General features: G+C 42.9%; 1 protein-coding gene across 2 annotated transcripts; it reads left to right on the top strand.

Moving 5' to 3' along the window:
* The first annotated feature begins 1,399 nt into the window (after positions 1-1,399).
* Positions 1,400-17,187, top strand: ecpas (Ecm29 proteasome adaptor and scaffold). Of its 2 annotated transcripts, none has more exons than XM_042389535.1 (49): positions 1,400-1,498; positions 2,334-2,464; positions 2,786-2,902; positions 3,260-3,378; positions 3,568-3,717; positions 3,826-3,991; positions 4,125-4,264; positions 4,404-4,482; positions 4,569-4,688; positions 4,795-4,880; positions 4,982-5,057; positions 5,147-5,196; positions 5,287-5,353; positions 5,442-5,564; positions 5,685-5,788; positions 5,924-6,047; positions 6,256-6,336; positions 6,440-6,656; positions 7,172-7,263; positions 7,424-7,558; positions 7,646-7,817; positions 8,066-8,238; positions 8,375-8,476; positions 8,798-8,921; positions 9,248-9,393; positions 9,968-10,022; positions 10,145-10,259; positions 10,383-10,451; positions 10,579-10,696; positions 10,788-10,955; positions 11,048-11,127; positions 11,281-11,386; positions 11,552-11,599; positions 11,727-11,845; positions 12,131-12,281; positions 12,377-12,442; positions 12,548-12,637; positions 12,733-12,799; positions 12,886-12,977; positions 13,066-13,132; positions 13,218-13,415; positions 13,525-13,736; positions 14,036-14,079; positions 14,171-14,363; positions 14,461-14,611; positions 15,077-15,182; positions 15,634-15,722; positions 15,809-15,880; positions 16,279-17,187. In XM_042389535.1, exons 1-49 carry the CDS (start codon positions 1,477-1,479, stop codon positions 16,416-16,418), a joined length of 5,532 nt encoding a protein of 1,843 aa, XP_042245469.1. In that variant the 5' UTR covers positions 1,400-1,476; the 3' UTR covers positions 16,419-17,187. The 2 variants fall into 2 exon arrangements, with proteins under 2 accessions (XP_042245469.1, XP_042245475.1); XM_042389541.1 differs by lacking the exon at positions 1,400-1,498 and adding an exon at positions 1,600-1,636.
* The last annotated feature ends 24 nt before the right edge of the window (positions 17,188-17,211 follow it).

The raw sequence follows: 17,211 nt of genomic DNA, 5'->3' as shown, positions 1-17,211 counted from the left end.
ACTTTACTAATGGTTGCCATGTTGTTTAATTCTAGTTCAACATGAAGAACATCGTCTCTGGCTTATGTATACTGTGAAGTACATTTTTAAAATTATAATAGTGGCAAAATAGAATATCCACACATCTAAATGTGGAAATTCAAACCCCTTATTTCTGTCATTGATTGATGTTGGCATGCTGGCAGTGGTGGAAAGTAACTAAGTACATTTACTCAAGTAATGTACTTAGTTACTTTATACTTCAACTCCACTACATTTCAGAGGGAAATATTGTACTTTCTACTCCACTACATTTATTTGACAGCTTTAGTTACTTTTCAGATGAAGATTTGACACAATGGATAATATAACAAGCTTTTAAAATACAACACATTGTTAAAGATGAAACCAGTGGTTTCCAACCTTTTTGTCTTTTGACGTCTTACAAAAAGCAGTGTGTAGTCGGGGTCACATTTCACATGTCTATGAGTTGTTAACAGCTCCACCAAATAGTGATTTTTCCCTCTAAACTTCTCACATGCTTTCATTTCAAGAAATGTTCAAATGATCCAATATTTCAGCAAAAATCAAAGATTAGAGAAAAAGTCCAAAAACTGAAAACAGATTTGTGTATCAGAACTTTGTTTTTTCTTCTTTCCTCTCCCATTAATCATCTCACCACCCCTCAGATTTATCTGCTGACCCTTTGGAGGGGCCCGACCCCTAGGTTGGGAACCACTGGACTAAACTAGCTAACTGTATATAAAGTAGTGTAAACTAGCTCCACCTCCAGCAGCTACAACAGTAACATGCTGCTCTAACACTGATGCTTCACTATTAATAATCTAATGATGTCATATATAATAATATATCAGTCAGAGGGACCAAACCACTACTTTTACTGCAATACTTTAACTACATCAAGCTCATAATACTTATGTACTTTTACTGCAATACTTTAACTACATCAAGCTCATAATACTTATGTACTTTTACTGCAATACTTTAACTACATCAAGCTCATAATACTTATGTTACTTGTAATGGAGTATTTTCACATGGCTGTATTGGTAGTTTTACTGAAGTAAAGGATCTGAGTACTTCTCCACTACTGCATGCTGGAGGAGGATATACCAAGAGAATAATACTAGAGCTTTTTCACAAGCTGGCAGCCCAAAACTTGTTCTTAGTGCATGTTTTATTAACCGTTTATAAAGTCAGAAGAACAACTTATTAACCCCTAATAAAGAGTTCCTTATTAAAAGGCCAATTTATAATGATCTCAGGCAACGTCGTGCACACAAACTGTAATATATATATGTGTGTAAATGTATGTGATCTATGCTAGTATATGTCTGTATGGATGTGTGGTTGATGCCTCAGAAGAGGCAGCAGCAGCTGACGATGATGAGGATGATGATGATGATGAGGAGTGGCACTGGTGGGTGCAGTAACACTCAGTAAACCGGGGGGGTCGCTAAATGACTTTCTGCAAACATGGCTGCCCAGGATGAACTCAGTAAGTTTCTCTCTGCGTTATTGGCGATTAATATCTCTTTAAATGTCGAGTTTGTGGTTGTCAAAAACTCTTAGAGAGCAGCTCTGCTTTACTGTAACAATGAGGATGTTTTGTAAATGACGCTAAAGCTTGCTTCAGGTAAAGACTGGCGCAAGAACGAAAGCTAGCTACAATGCTAACGTCTGAAGGCCGTTTGCCCAGTCATGGTCAAAATGAAACTGTCTCACAGGCTATTAATACATTTTCTTTAAGCAAACTTTTATGACGCGAGTTTAACAGTTGGATATGTAGGGCTTTTAGGTTTAATTGTGCAAGGTGTCATGGAAAGTGAAAGTCATATTGTGTAAAAGAGAAACTGCGTGGATAGACTGTCAGTTGTTTTAGCTAGCTGGCTGGTGAGCCATGCCAAGAGAAAGAAGGCAGGGCTGGGTGATGGTTTGCAGCAATATAACAGCTGACAGTACGAGTTTATCACACTAACCGGAGCCAAATGCTTCAGGGACTGTTTTTAGTTGACTGTTTTAAGTTTTTGTGGTGTTTTATTCCCTCTGGGTGAAGCTGAAGGTCGCACAGACCCTTTTTTTTTTGCATGTGGTTGCAAACACCCAGTGGGTTGTAACGTTACTTCCATATTTGAATGGAAAGTTATTGTCACATTAAATATGGCAGAGCTATTGTTTTAAACTGGTCCTGTGTTTAGTGTTTATTGTTTTTTTTTTATAGGTGGGGCATGACAAATACCATCTAGAAAATGATGCATACATGTTAATCAAGGTGTGACGTGTGTGTTTTTTTTCTGTTTGTTTATTTGTTTGTTTCTCTCTTTCTTTGACAGATCAACTGGAGCGTGTGTTCCTTCGTCTGGGCCATGCAGAAACAGATGAACAGCTACAGGACATTATCTCCAAGTTCCTACCCCCTGTGCTCCTCAAACTCTCCAGCGTTCAAGAGGGTGTGCGGAAGAAAGTAAGAAGGGTGTTGCCTTTTTCTGTGCCTAAAGAGATTACAATGACTCTTGAGTTTGTGCTCTTTGGCTGCACATCATACAAATCGAGTGAATAAATTGCAGTTTCATGCCATCAGAACCTTCCCTTCAAATATTATCTCTTCCTTTTTTCTGATAAAAGTATAAAGCTTCCTTTTCCAAGTTACATGTTGATACAGATTTAACAGAACCTCCTCCTGATGCACACATATTCCTGTAAGGAACTTGGACTTTTCTCTCTTGCTATACATCTTCATGTAACTACACTGCTAACGTATTTAATGTGCCTCCTCCTCTTCTAGGTAATGGAGTTGCTGGTCCACCTGAACAAGAGGATAAAAAGCCGACCTAAGATTCAGCTCCCAGTAGAAACTTTACTGGTGCAGTACCAAGACCCTGCAGCAGCCTCCTTCGTTACAGTAAGAGAGTCTCATTTTATAATGTCGGGCTCACGGAGCTGGGTGTGTATCATACATTGATTATGCATCTAACCATTTCCTGTACTCGCTGTGCTAAATATCAAAACAAAACAGTGCAATTTCAAAATTTGTAGAGATTTTAAGATTAAGTGCAACACAGGAAAAGGCGTCCTGTGTAAGCAAGTTAACATATTACTGAACCAGCTTGATTAGATTGGTGTTTATAATAAAGATAGTAGATTGATTGTACAGCAGTGCTTATATGTGCTGAATGTTTGAATGTAACTCTGGGTTGATGAAGTAGCAGTCAGTAACTGAAGACTGTAGTAGTGATTGTCTCATTAATGCTTTTTGCAGAATTTCACCATCATCTACATCAAAATGGGCTACCCCCGTCTGGAGGTGGGAAAACAGTGTGAGTTGGCCCCCACCTTACTTACTGCCATGGAAGGCAAACCACAACCACAACAGGACAGGTGAGAGGACACATACACTCACACGAGGATATTTACTATTATTACCGCATTAGAAGAAGTGTTTTTCAGACACACTTGAGTTTTTGTTAGATTGACACAAACATTATTATAGACAGATTTTACCTCAAGACTTCTTCTTTCTTGACTCAATTCTAATTTTCCATTTCCTCTCCATCCTCTCTCTCTTAGCCTGATGCACCTGCTGATCCCGACTCTTTACCACATGAAATATCCTACAGACGCCTCCAAGAATGCTTTTCCATTCAACTTAACTGAGCGCCCAAAGACGGTGCAGCTGCTGCTGGAGTTCATGTTAGATGTTTTACTGATGCCCTATGGGTGAGTTCCTGCCGTGTGACTCAGGGTCTCGGACATTTAACTGAAATGAGTCTATTAGTTTTTCACTGAAACTACAAGTTTTAGTAATTGACTTGTTTTGTCTTTTAGGTTTGTGCTGAATGAATCCCCAACGCGCCCCGCCCCCTCCTCTTCTGCGGATGGTTCGGTGGCTGCGTCCGGCCAGGGTCTTCCTCAGCCTCCACCTGGGATGAGCGTCTACGCTGCCAAGAGGGTTATTGGAGAGGCCCAGTGGAGCGCCGAGCAGCTGGAGCAGGTACGATAACCGACAGCGGTGACTCTGTTTTTGTCAGTTTGTACGAGTTATGTGTTTGCATGTGCTCGCTGGACAATGTGTTTGTCTTCATCATCGGCTAATGACTCCCTCATTCTGTATTTGGTCTCAACAGTGTAAGCTGGGCATAGTGAAGTTCATAGAGGCAAAGCAAGTCCCAGAAGTGGAGACAGTGGTGCATCTGGTGGTGGCGTCCAGCGACACCCGACACAGCGTGGCTACTGCAGCTGATCTGGAGCTGAAGAGCAAACAGAGGTAGATGAAGGAGATGTCAAGTCACCCACTAGACCTTTATACAACAAATAATAATCATCATTATATCAATGTTTCATTCTTTTTTCACACAGAACTTTATTGACGTCATTGGTTATGTACTTGTTTTGTTATCTTCCAGCATCATCGATTGGAACAATCCTCTAATCATCAACAAGATGTTCAAGGTGTATCTGGGGGATGTTCCCCTTAAAACAAAGGTTTGTAAGCTCAGTGTTTTAACTTTAAAACGTCACGGTGATATTCTAAATGTTTTGTGTTTAACACTCTTATTTATGTGCACTAGGGGGGAACAGTGAAGCAAGAGCTGAAACACGAGCCAGTGAGCACTAGAGTCAAACTGAAGATCCTGCCACATCTGCTGCGCTCACGCCTTGCTGCAGAGTGCTTTCCTGCTAATATTCAGGTAGGCTTGTTGTTCAAGCAAGCTGCATTTATTTTTGTGAGGCTGCCATATAACACCTCTCCAGTATAGTGCACAACCATTCTCACTGGTTTCCTTTCCTCCATAGGTTGTGTATGACGGTCTGTTTGGAGCCAACACCAACAACAAACTGCTGTCTCTGACCTTACAGTTTGTCCATCACATCTGCATGGTGTAAGAAAAGTGCTTTTTTTGTCTAGATATATCCAGGATAGAAATCTGTCCATGAAAAGTTTGTTTGTATTTTGAAGATGTTTCTTTCCTCTGTTTTTTAGGTGCCCTGACACTAATAAGCCTTTGGGACTGATGCTCCTAAACGGTCTTACCAAGCTCATTAATGAATACAAGGAGGTAAAACTTCAAACAGCAACATTTCATCTGTATTTTCATGCAATTAAGTTTTTTTTTAAATACCTACTAAACAACATGTGTCCCTGCAGGATCCGAAGTTACTCTGTGTTGCATACTCTGCTGTTGGGAAGCTCTCGAGGTATTTATAAAATACTAATTCTCAATGTTTCCTTTACACACAACCAGCTTAGTTTCAAATTTAACAATGAAATATATTCTGTTTTTTTAGCCGCATGCCACAGCTGTTCACAAAGGATATCGCTCTTGTCCAGCAGTTTTTTGAGTCCATGTGTAAGGTAGGTGATATTAAATCCTCCTTCATTTAAAGGAGAGCACAGTGGTGTATTTATTACTGATGTTTTCAAAATCCTGCTTTATCATCAGGAGGAGCCAGATGTTCGTCTTGCTATTCAGGAGGCTTTGTCCATGATGGTTGGAGCTTATGCCAACCTGCAGGGGGCGCTGCTGAACCTGATGGAGGCCCTGGTGGCTGCGTATATTGTAAAGGTGAGTGTACGCAGGCAGCATCATTTATGACAAGTTTAGAAGTAACAAAGCATAGAAGCCAAGTTACTCCTCACAAACAGTAATAGTATCTGTGTTTCTGATGATTCTTTCTCTGAGCAGCCGGAGGTGCAGGTTCGCCAGGTGGCCATGAAGTTTGCCAGCACAGTCTTTGCACCTGATCATGTGCCATCAAGATACCTGCTGCTGTTGGCTGCTGGAGACCCGTAAGTCCTAAAAACACACACTTCATACATTTTCTTACATAAGATTAAATGTGGTTCAAACTAAAGATTGTGTGCCAGTGGTTCACTTTCCTGAATGGTGCAGAAGATAAAATGTGCTGGTGCTGTGTGTTTTAGGAGGGATGAGGTGTGCGGGGAGGCTCAGAGGGTGCTGAGGGCCTTTCCTACCAAGAGCTCAGAGAAAGAGGGACCAAAGCCAATGCCCTCCTTTCCTGATATGGTGGCCTATGTCCAGGAGAAGGTGAGGCTGCATATTTGTCATTCTCTCTGGGGCTTTTCAAACAGTGCATCCAGTTACAACCTAAACCCCAAAGCACATCATTTCTCTCTCACTCTGCCTGCTTTTCAGGCTTTTGATACCAGTTGTTATCCTTTTTCTGTTTGTTTATTTCTATAAGATCTAATGGATCTCATGTCTTTTTTTATGTTGTCCTCATCATCGTCGTCAGGCATCACAGAGGATCAAGACTCCAGCTAAATACATTGTTGGAACTTCCACCATTCCTTTCAACCCATCTGCATTTGCAGAGGTAAATATTAATGGGTGATCAGCCTGTTGCATCCATTGATCTTGATATGGACTCCTGCTGCAGACATGTGGCTTCACTTCATTTCCTTGTCTTTTTTTTCCAGATTGTGCTGTACCTGAGGATGTGCATGGCCTACAGTGCAGGGGCCACGCCCCTCTCCACACGCCTGGCAGACATGCAGGATGATGCGCCCGCCATCGGCCGCTACGTCCACACGCTGCTGTCCTCTGGGCCGCAGCCTTCAGTGTCAAAGGGTTCCGACGCAAATCCAGTGTATGTCTACATGGATCTGCTGCAGCAGCTGCTGTCTGCTGTAGGAGGTGAGAGAAGTTAACCTGCTTTTTTACTAAGGACGATGATACTGAGGCGGCTGTGGCTCAGGAGGTAGAGCGGGTCGTCCACTAATCGGAAGATCGGCGGTTCGATTCCCGGCTCCTCCAGTCCGCATGTCAGTGTGTCCTTGATCAAGATACTGAACCTCTAATTGCTCCTGATGGCTGTTCCATCAGTGTGAGAATGATTAGATTTCCTCTGATGGGCAGGTTGGGACCTTGCAGAGTGTGAATGTGTGTGAATGTGTGCTTTGAGTGGTTAGAAGACTTTATACAAGTACCGTCCGTTTACAGGAAGACGTCAGGTCTCATGGTTATTATAGTCTTCTTAGAACATCTCAGGTGATTTTTGTACATCACGTACTGTATGTTATGTTGTTTTAAACTTCTAAAAAAGACTAGCTTTTATAGTTAATTGAAGCTGTTATTGTTGATGTATTCATCTGTATGTTATTGTTATGATCATTGATAGTTATTACACTTCATCTTTAATGTGTCAACAGGAATCCCAGTGATGTACTGTCTACTGGAGGTGGTGTCTGTCTGCCCAGAGAAACTGGCTCCCAAGTTTGTTGATAAAATTGACTGGATCAAGGTGAATATTCTCTTTATTTAGTAGTTTCACATTGATGTTCACTGTGCACTGATTCATTAGTGAGACAAATATCAGCACATGAAACACTCAGCTGATCTGTGATATTGTAAAAACAGCTGTCGTTGCATTCGGCTGTAGTAACAGATGTTTTCTTCTCCAGAGTCTGATGAACACAAATAAGGAGGACATGAGGGAACTGGCAGCCCAGCTGTACGCTGTGGTGGTTTCTACAATGACTGGCAACGAGCTGCAGATGGCTGTGCACAACCTGGTCAAAATCACCAAAGACAACCACGTAAGTCACCTTCTCTCTATTCAGCACGTCATTGTTTACTGTATTGTTAAGTTGCATAAATATTTATTGATTTTTGTTGAACCTCAGAGTCCTGAGACCCAGCATGGCGCCATCTTGGCTCTTGGCTACATGGTGGGAAGATACATGAGCAAGAAGAATGCTGTCACTTCTAGTAAAACCAGCCACAACATGGAGCAGCAAATGAGCATCACCTCCCAAGAAGACGAAGAGCTTGTTGCCATGGCCACCAAGACAATTGGTACATAGACAATTTTGCAACCATTTCCTGTAATTGAGGTGTAATTTATTGACTCCGGTAGCTCCTGGAGTACAGTAAATTACTGATGTGTTATTGTTTGATGTAGTTTTCATCTCCTAGCTGTAACAAAACATCTTTCTTTTTCTTTGCAGATGTTAAAGTTTTTGTGTGAAAAATAATTACAGCAAAACAAACCATGTCTGTCTATATGGGATCATCTACTCATGTTCTTGTGTGTTTCCATCCAGGTTCCTTCCTGGACAGCAGCAGTGCTCTGCTGGCTGTAGCAGCGTGTACGGCGCTGGGAGAAATCGGGCGGAACGGCACCCTGCTGATTCCTGCGGAGGGCGACGGCTTCACCAAACTGTCCACAGTGGACAACCTTCTGGCTCGCATCCCCTCTGGCAAGGAGAGCACCAAGGTAACCAGCGACTCCAGTGAAGGAAGTGGCTGCTGGGAGACACTGTACCATATTATTTTATATTATATTATATGTAATAATGGTACATCTGGTATTGTCATGTCGCATGTGTGTGTTTTTCATGTATGTGGTCCAGATGAAGGAGCGATCAATCCAGACTTTGGGCTACATACCAGTAGGAGATGGAGACTTCCCTCATCAGAAGAAGCTGCTGCAGGGACTCATGGACTCTGTAGAGGTGTGAAACATACTGACTGACTGTAGCACTGACAATAGAAGTCACACAGCAACAAAAACCAAATGAATAGGCTATGACTTGTCGTAGTTCAACTTTGAAATATTTTCTGATTGATAAACATATGAATGTCGTCTTTTTAACATGAAACGTAGGTGAGATGTCTTAAGCTGACGTATAAATACGTTAAGTTGTAGCTAAAGTGGATATTTTTGCAGCCACAAATAAAATCGTATCATCTGCATCCATGTGAAATCGACCCTCTGTGAAGCTGCTTAATGATGATAATATGTTTACATTTTCTCTCTTCTTCGTCTCTCTCAGGCCAAGCAGGTGGAGCTGCAGTTCACAGTTGGAGAAGCTATCACCAGCGCTGCGATAGGAACCAGCTCTGGAGCTGCTAGAGACCCGTGGACCTGCACTGAGGAACAGTACAGCCCACCATACAGTAAGGACTTGTAGCTGGAGTAGGTTTTAATAGTACCAATGGACTAATCTGATTTGTTTCTCATGTATATGTTGTTGTTTAAGTGATCCAGTATAATAGCTTGCATCATGACGGAGGTTGTCACATTGATATGCGTTCAGCTTAAAGAAATGCTTCAGCTCTGCGTGGTAGTAATCAGATAAAGATAGAAGAACATTTACCTGAGAACAGATTCAATAGTTCATTTGTTATCTAAAACGCTTCAAACGCTTCGTCAACAAAACTCAATATGCAAAATGCAGACAATAAAATGATTTCAGTTCCTTAAACAACGTTTCCATTTTCAGATGTGAAAAACAATGACGTGGTTCCTTGGGTCCTGAACTCCATCCTGTCCAAGTACATACCCAGCCAGAACCCTCATGTCCGGCAGGCAGCCTGCATCTGGCTGCTCTCTCTGGTCAAGAAACTCAGCCAACACAAGGAAATCACGGTGTGTTTTTATGTAGTCTAGTTAGATGGAGCTCTGAATCTACAGTCAAAGTGGGTCCAAACTGTTGACTGGTGCTGTCTAAAAACACTGGTGTCACAGATCAGAGAAGGAACTCTGTTAACAGAGAGAGTGATCTCTAACACAGTAACTGTCAGGAAGCATTAGCCTCGTGCTTCTGGGATTAAAGAAGAGTTATATCCTTTCTAAGTATGCTATTCTCATTTGAGACTGTCAGGTTCTGAACTGTTGTCTGTCATTAAATGGTTTGAGAACAGTGTTTTGTTTCTCATCATATAAATCAACAAGGCTCCACAGAGGTCAGGTCTCTAAGCTGTAGGTTTTATATCACAGTTTGATTTTTTGAATCTGTGTTTGGGAAATTTCTCACCACCACATTTTTCCTCAGGAGTCAAAGAATCATCACTGCTTCAGAGCCTCTTTTTGTTTCATAATGCACATTTTCACAAAGCATTAACCACATTTATCTCTGCGTTTAACATATTTTTATAAAAAGAATCTAAACACAAACGTCTGAGTTGGTAGAAATCTCTGTGTTCTTCTTTTTCTCCTTCAGTCCCATTTGAAGGAGATTCAGGTGGCGTTCATCTCTGTCCTCTCAGACCCTGATGGTAAGATATGAGCTCAGTCAGTGTGATCTTAATTACTCACCACAACATCACAACACAAAGAGCCTCACCGTTTCCTCTCTGTGCCTCCCAAACCTTCATCTATCTCTTCTTCTTGTGTTTAGAGCTGAGTCAGGATGTGGCATCTAAAGGCCTGGGCCTGGTCTATGAGATGGGTGGAGAGGGTGACCAGCAGGAACTGGTGTCCACTCTGGTGGAAACACTCATGACTGGCAAAAGGTGAGTGAATGAATAGAGAGAATCACAGTTAGTTTCCTGTCAGTAGGAGAGAAGAAATCAGACCAGAACGTTCACAGACTGCATGAAGATTAAAGTTAGAAGCTTATTAATCTTTCCAAACAGAGTGAGACATGCTGTTTCAGAAGACACAGAGGTCTTCCAAGGAGAAGGTTTGGGAAAAACACCTGATGGGTAAGTTATATATCGACACTAGTAGACATTATTAAAAAACTTACAAATGAGCTGAAATTGCATCAGTTTATACTGTATGTGTGAGTTTTGACCGTTTTCTCCTCTTTGCATTGATTGTTCCCGGCAGCCACAGCTTGTCAACATACAAGGAGCTCTGCTCATTGGCCAGCGACCTAAACCAACCAGATCTCGTCTACAAGTTCATGAACCTGGCCAATCACCACGCCATGTGGAACTCCCGCAAGGTATCATGCGCCTCCTCGTTTCCATCCTTCTTCCTGGCCTCGTCTCACCTTCATTCCCGCCTCACCTCTCTGATCTCTCTACTCCTCTCAGGGAGCAGCTTTTGGGTTCCACATGATCGCAGCCAAAGCCGGAGAGCAGCTGGCTCCATTCCTCCCCCAGCTAGTGCCCCGTCTGTACCGCTACCAGTTTGACCCCAACCTGAGCATCCGTCAGGCCATGACTAGCATCTGGGATGCTTTGGTCACTGATAAGACCCTGGTAGGAGCTTAAACATGCTCATCAATACATGCTCATCATGTATAAACAAATTCATGTAAATGACTAACATCTTCACATCTGGTGTGTTTCAGGTGGATAAATACCTTAAAGACATCCTACAGGATGTCATTTCCAACTTGACCAATAGCACCTGGAGAGTACGTGAGTCCAGGTAAAGAATGAAGATTCACTCTGTTTATTTAGTGTGACTGAAGAATTTCCCTTTTCTCTGGTGATGTATTATTTTAGTAAGTATGCCAGCTACAAGCCTGTACTAGACGTCTGTACTACTCTACTAGACTGTACTGATGGATTTTCCTTCCAGCTGTCTGGCCCTCAATGACCTGATTCGCGGCCGCCAAGCTGATGACCTCATTGATCACCTGGCAGAAATGTGGGGGACGTTGTTCAGAGTCCTGGATGACATCAAAGTGAGCACAAAACAATAGGAATCAATGCTTTGATTCACCAGGCACGAGAAGATGTGAATTATTATATATGAATAGTTGGATCACATGTAGGGTAGACAACATGACACACTTTATTACATAAATAGAAAACATTACAAGCATTAATTGTCATTTTCTGCCTTTCAGGAGTCTGTGAGGAAGGCTGCAGACCTGACACTGAAAACACTCAGTAAGGTAAAGCTGTTCATCTCAGCACCGCCCCCCCCCCTCCCCCCCCGTGTGTATGCTGTATGTTTGTATCTGTATATGAATGAGCAGGTGCTCGTCCCCTGACTCTCTCTCTCTCTCTCTCTCTGTGTAGGTGTGCACTCGTATGTGTGAGTCTTCAGGCTCTGCAGCCCAGAAAACTGTGGCGGCGCTGCTGCCGACTCTGCTGGAAAAAGGAATTGTGAGCAACGTGTCAGAGGTTCGCTCACTCAGGTAACGTCTCCGTCCAGATGTGTCTTTCACAAACATAAATGTTGTCTTGTTTTTGTTTTTTGTTCCTGTCTGTCAGTCACAGACAACTTTTAGCAGTATGAACGAAACTGTGTTAAAGGAAAATGTTTTAAAACTCAACCCATGATGAACGTCGTGTTAAACTAGATTTAATGTTTCTGTCAGTTTCGGAGCTGAAATTTGTCTCTAATAAAAATGAATCATAGGTTCTTGTTTACATTCAACCAGTGAGGCTGTAATTTGGTGCCGTGTTATTTCTTGTACCAGTATCCAGACTCTGGTGAAGATCAGTAAGACAGCTGGTGCCAGACTAAAGCCTCACGCTTCCCGACTCATCCCGGCCCTGCTGGAGGCCCTCAGCACCCTGGAACCTCAGGTCCTCAACTACCTCAGCCTCAGAGCCACGGAGCAGGAGAAGGTAGTCTGACATACATACAGTCCAAACATACAGTATGTCTTATCAAAGGTTAGACTTCAGATTGTCATGAGTGTTTCTTCTCATCATGTCATCAGAGTGCCATGGATGCTGCCAGGCTGAGTGCTGCCAAGTCCTCTCCAATGATGGAGACTGTTAATATGGTAAAAACAGAGATAATTACTTCTTTTAATGACTTTTGGGGTTTTAGAGCCAGTTTCTAGTTGCCACAGGAAGGAATGTGAAGTTTTGTTTGTCCCTGTGTTCAGTGTCTACAGCACCTGGATGTCTCAGTGCTGGGAGAACTGGTTCCCAGGCTCTGTGAGCTGCTCAAGAGTGGAGTAGGCTTGGGCACCAAGGTAAGTTCACACTAGTCACCAGTTCCTAGATTGACTGTAAATGGTTGCTTGTCTCAGTCAGCTGACTCATGTGTGTCTCTTCTCTCTCTGCACAGGGCGGCTGTGCGAGTGTTATAGTCTCCCTCACAGTGCAGTGTCCCCAGGACCTCACCCCCTACTCAGGTACAGCACACGTATTCACCAGCATTTAGTCTGTTTAGTGTTTGGTGCAGGTGAGCTGATGCCAGTGATGTTTTTGGTGTAACCAGGTAAACTGATGAGCGCTCTGCTGAACGGTATCCATGACAGAAGCACTGTGGTCCAGAAAGCGTTTGCTTTTGCTCTGGGTCATCTAGTCAGGGTAAGAACCACTTCTCTTTACATGAATCACACCACGTTCTGTTGTGAGTGACTCAGTAATCATGGATTGTACTCGTTGGCTCCATCAGACAGCGAAAGACAGCAGTGTTGAGAAACTACTACTGAAGCTCAACACCTGGTATTTGGAGAAAGAAGGTGAGATTTTCCAAAATCTAACAAGTTGTTGCATGAAGCCAGATAGTGAATTTCCGACTGACTCTGTTCTCTGTTCTCCTCACAGAGCCTGTGTATAAGTCATCATGTGCGTTGACCGTGCATGCCATCAGCCACTACAGTCCTGATGTGTTGAAGGGACACGCGGGGGTGGCTCTGCCGCTGGCCTTCCTGGGGATGCACCAGGCGCCGGGTCCTGATGAGGAGAAAGGAGAGAGCCATGACGCCACACTGTGGGCTGAGGTGTGGCAGGAGAACGTCCCAGGTGAGTATAAACACACCACCTACTAACAGACCTTATTATTAACAGATAAATACACAGAAATAAGGAAATTCATGTGACATATGAAGATAAAATCTATGTTTGGTACCAGGAAGCTTCGGAGGCATCAGACTCTACATGACGGAGCTGATTGCGATCACACAGAAAGCGCTGCAGTCCCAGTCCTGGAAGATGAAGGCTCAGGGTGCAGCTGCCATGGCAACCGTTGCCAAGGAACAGACAGGCTCATTGGTGGCACCACACCTTGGCTTGGTGCTGACAGCTTTAATGCAGGGACTGTCTGGACGCACATGGGCTGGCAAGGTAAGAACTGCTGATGCAACAGTTACCTTAAAGGATGAATCTGTTCAAGATCAACAATGAAACCTGATCAAACTTCTTCCTGTGTGCCACAGAGCTCAAACACATGAGAGTCACACTGGATGACATGTTCCTCCATCTTTTACCATAAACATCCTCTTCCTCACTAGCACAACAGATGCCTGTTAATCTCCATCACTTTACTCTTTACTACTATTTTATTTATTTGTTTGTTTATTGGAAAGTGTTTCTGTTATGTTTATGTGAATGTATTGTTGTTTTGTGTTGTTTAATCTCTGCAGGAGGAGCTGTTGAAGGCCATCGGATCAGTCGTGTCCAAATGCAGGTAAAGTGATGTTTGACCTGCTTATTTGAAGGACAACGTTCATTTACTGTCTTTTTAACTTTATTGCTTCCGTTCTTCCTCCGGCTGTCAGCGCGGAGCTCCAGAAGCCTTGCACCGGCCAGCCCTCCATCTCTGAGGTGTTGGAGGTTGTGTTGAAGGAGTGTCGTAAGGAGAGTCTCGTGTATAAAATGGCTGCTCTGCGCTGCGCCGGAGAAGTGCTTCACAGCATCCAGGAGGACCGTTTCAGCGACATGGCCGACATCCTTTTCCCTCTGATCAAGAAGGTAAGTTGACATTGATGAGTTTGATCTGATATTTGTCATCATTATGCTTCTAAAGAGCCTTTTAACGGTGTTCTGTCTATCAATCATCTCCCAACAGAGCTGCCCAGAGAGCGGTGGCGCGTCGCCGAGGTCACTGGATGATGATGATGATGATAGAGATGTGAAGGAGAAAGAGCTGCAGACTGAAGCTCTGCTCTGTGCTTTTGAGACTCTGGGAAAATCCTGGCCGAGGAACTCAGAGACTCAGGGTGAGTTCTAGTGAGAACAGACACGACTGGACACGTGTTGGACAGTCTGATGCTGTTACAGCTGAGCTTCATGCATCAAATCAGAAAAACTCTTCATTTTCAAACATAGATTTTAGACTTTGCTTAGTTTTCTTCACCAGTAGAAATCACTGTGTTCAGTGTTTAGTTGAGTGAATATTCCATCATGATGTTCATCACAAACAACTAATGGTCGTCTTTATACTTCTTTATCTGTTATTCATCAAATAGGACTGAGGTTGATTGGGATGTGATACGTTGTTGCCTGATTTAGCCGTAAATTTAAGCTCCATCATATCATCACACCAACGTTCTTTCATTCACTTCTGGCTCTGAAGTCTAAACTCTAAACGCTGAGCTGTTTGACCTCAGGCTGAAGCTCAGTAGCAACATTATTCTCCATAAACCAGGCTGAGCGTGCAGCCTGAACTTTGTGTCTGTTTGCAGCTCGTTTCCAGGTGGAGGTGTGCCATCTAATGTGTGAGAAGCTCAAGCTAAGCACCTGGAAGGTGCAGCTTTCTGTTCTCCAGTCCATGAAGGCGTACTTCAAAGGGTGAGGACCAAACAAACAAACAGCTGATGAACTGTTGTCTAATAATCTTTTCTTTCATCCTCGAGGCTCTCTGGCTGATCAATATGTGTCTATCAGGATATCTTGAAAAGTCTTGAAATGTATTAAATTTTCTTTCCTCAAAAAGTGTTTAGTATTAAATCTTCATCTTAAATATCAGACATCAATGGAAGCTTGTCCACTTATAATGTCAATTTTAGCAAAAACTAAAATAAACTTGAATGAATCATTTTTCTTTGGTTGATCATCTTCTGCTTCAGGTTGTTGATTTAATAAACTTTGTCATTAAGAGTTTTTGTTACATACTGCTGGGAAGTACTGAAAACATGATGATAATAAATGACATATACTTAACATAACATTTAATAAAATGTATTCTATGTGATGTTAAAGAAGCCTGCAGAAACCCTGCTGTGTGTTGTTCTGTCTGCAGGTTGTTGCTGCTGGAGAAAGGCTCTGAAGACTTGGACGCTCTCTCTCAGATCCTCACAGAGACCTGCGCTGCTCTCACACATCCTTTAGGTAAGTAAAGACCTCAAACTTTCACTTTCATTTCACTCTCAGGAGCATCAATTTCATCTCCACCTTTGTGTTATTTTTCCATCCAGAAAACAAAAGTTACTCGTCTGTGAGGACGGAGGCCTTGTCAGTGGTGGACCTCATCGTGAAGAAGACTGGAGGTAAGTTTGGGTTTTGTTGTTGTATTTAGTCTTCAGGTTTAATAGAGTTCAGGTTTTCTATTCTGGTTATTCAGTATAATGTAAACACGTCTTCTTTTAGCATGTTTGAAATCTAACAGATAATTTTATAATAAAGTTTAATGCAATGTTTTGTCTTGTGTTCATATGAACTCTTCACTGTAGTCACAGACAGCTGGAGGACGTGTAAGTCGTGTTTTTAATGACAGATATTGGTGTCACTGATGAAATGGTCGTGTGTGTGTGTGTGTGTGTGTGTGTGTGTGTGTGTGTGTGTGTGTGTGTGTGTGTGTGTGTGTGTGTGTGTGTGTGCGTGTGTGTGCGCGTGTGTGCGCGTGTGTGCGTGTGTGCGTGCGTGTCTGTGTGTGTGACGTTAACAGAGAGTGAACAGTGGGACTGTGTGTCTGTGAAGAGCCGGGAGCAGCTGCAGCGCTCTCTGTCAACGCTGCAGTCAGACAGCAGACCTGACCTGAGGGATAAAGCCCAGGAGCTGCGCAGACACATCCAGAGCCAACCCTGAGCACAGCCCCCCCCCCCCACCCCCCCGAGCCAGCCGGCCGCACACACACACACACACACACACACACGCAGTTACAAACACAACAAAATAGAGCATCAACTTCTTTTGAGTTCATAATCAGTTAAACTAAACATACAAACCATTAGCACCCTCTCCTTTCATACAGCTGGCTTCTCTTCTACACATTATTCACAAATCTCTCCGTCATGGCTTTACTCATCCATGTGACCTGCGGGCTCCACTCCAGCTGACTGACGGACCGACTGACGGACGGACGAAGCTTGACCTTGAAGCTTGACCTTGAAGCTTGAAGAGAACAAAAACAACTTGCTCCAGATCTTTCCTCTGACAGTGATGAAGGGCGAGGCTATTGTAATGTGTCAAGTTTTATTTGGTTCATTTAAATGGACAGTAAGATAAAGATAATAAATGCTATATAAACCAATGTGTTGGGTTTGTGGACACTGTATACCTATAATAGCCCCAAATGGGGACTTTTACTACTGTTGTGGGTTTGCCTACTCATTAAATATCTCCAGGTTTTTTAACCTTGGCTAACACAAACTGGTCAGCTCTCGCTCAGAGAGGATGAGGACGCCACCGCGGCGTCTGTCCTCCCTCCTGGTTGAAAGGTGAACGAGTGAGACAGCTGATTCTGTGAAGCCATGAAAATAAATAGAATAAAAAAAAACCCTGCTGTTAAGTTGAAAGTGATGCTATAGTTGTTTGAATTTGTCCCTGATGAAATAAAAACGACCTTGACAATTTGGACAAGTGACACTTTGTTTTTTGT

Source organism: Thunnus maccoyii, chromosome 2, assembly GCF_910596095.1.
Source record: "Thunnus maccoyii chromosome 2, fThuMac1.1, whole genome shotgun sequence".
Lineage (NCBI taxonomy): Eukaryota > Metazoa > Chordata > Actinopteri > Scombriformes > Scombridae > Thunnus > Thunnus maccoyii.
Note: the sequence above shows the minus strand (reverse complement) of the source record. Positions and strands in the feature narration are given on the sequence as shown.

Excerpts from the sequence above, each read along its gene's own strand:
- ecpas (XM_042389535.1), top strand. The coding sequence starts at position 1,477 with ATGGCTGCCCAGGATGAACTCA. Across the intron at positions 10,023-10,144 it reads TGTCCTCTCAGACCCTGATG|AGCTGAGTCAGGATGTGGCA; the intron begins GTAAGATATGAG and ends TCTTGTGTTTAG. Across the intron at positions 10,260-10,382 it reads ACACTCATGACTGGCAAAAG|AGTGAGACATGCTGTTTCAG; the intron begins GTGAGTGAATGA and ends CTTTCCAAACAG.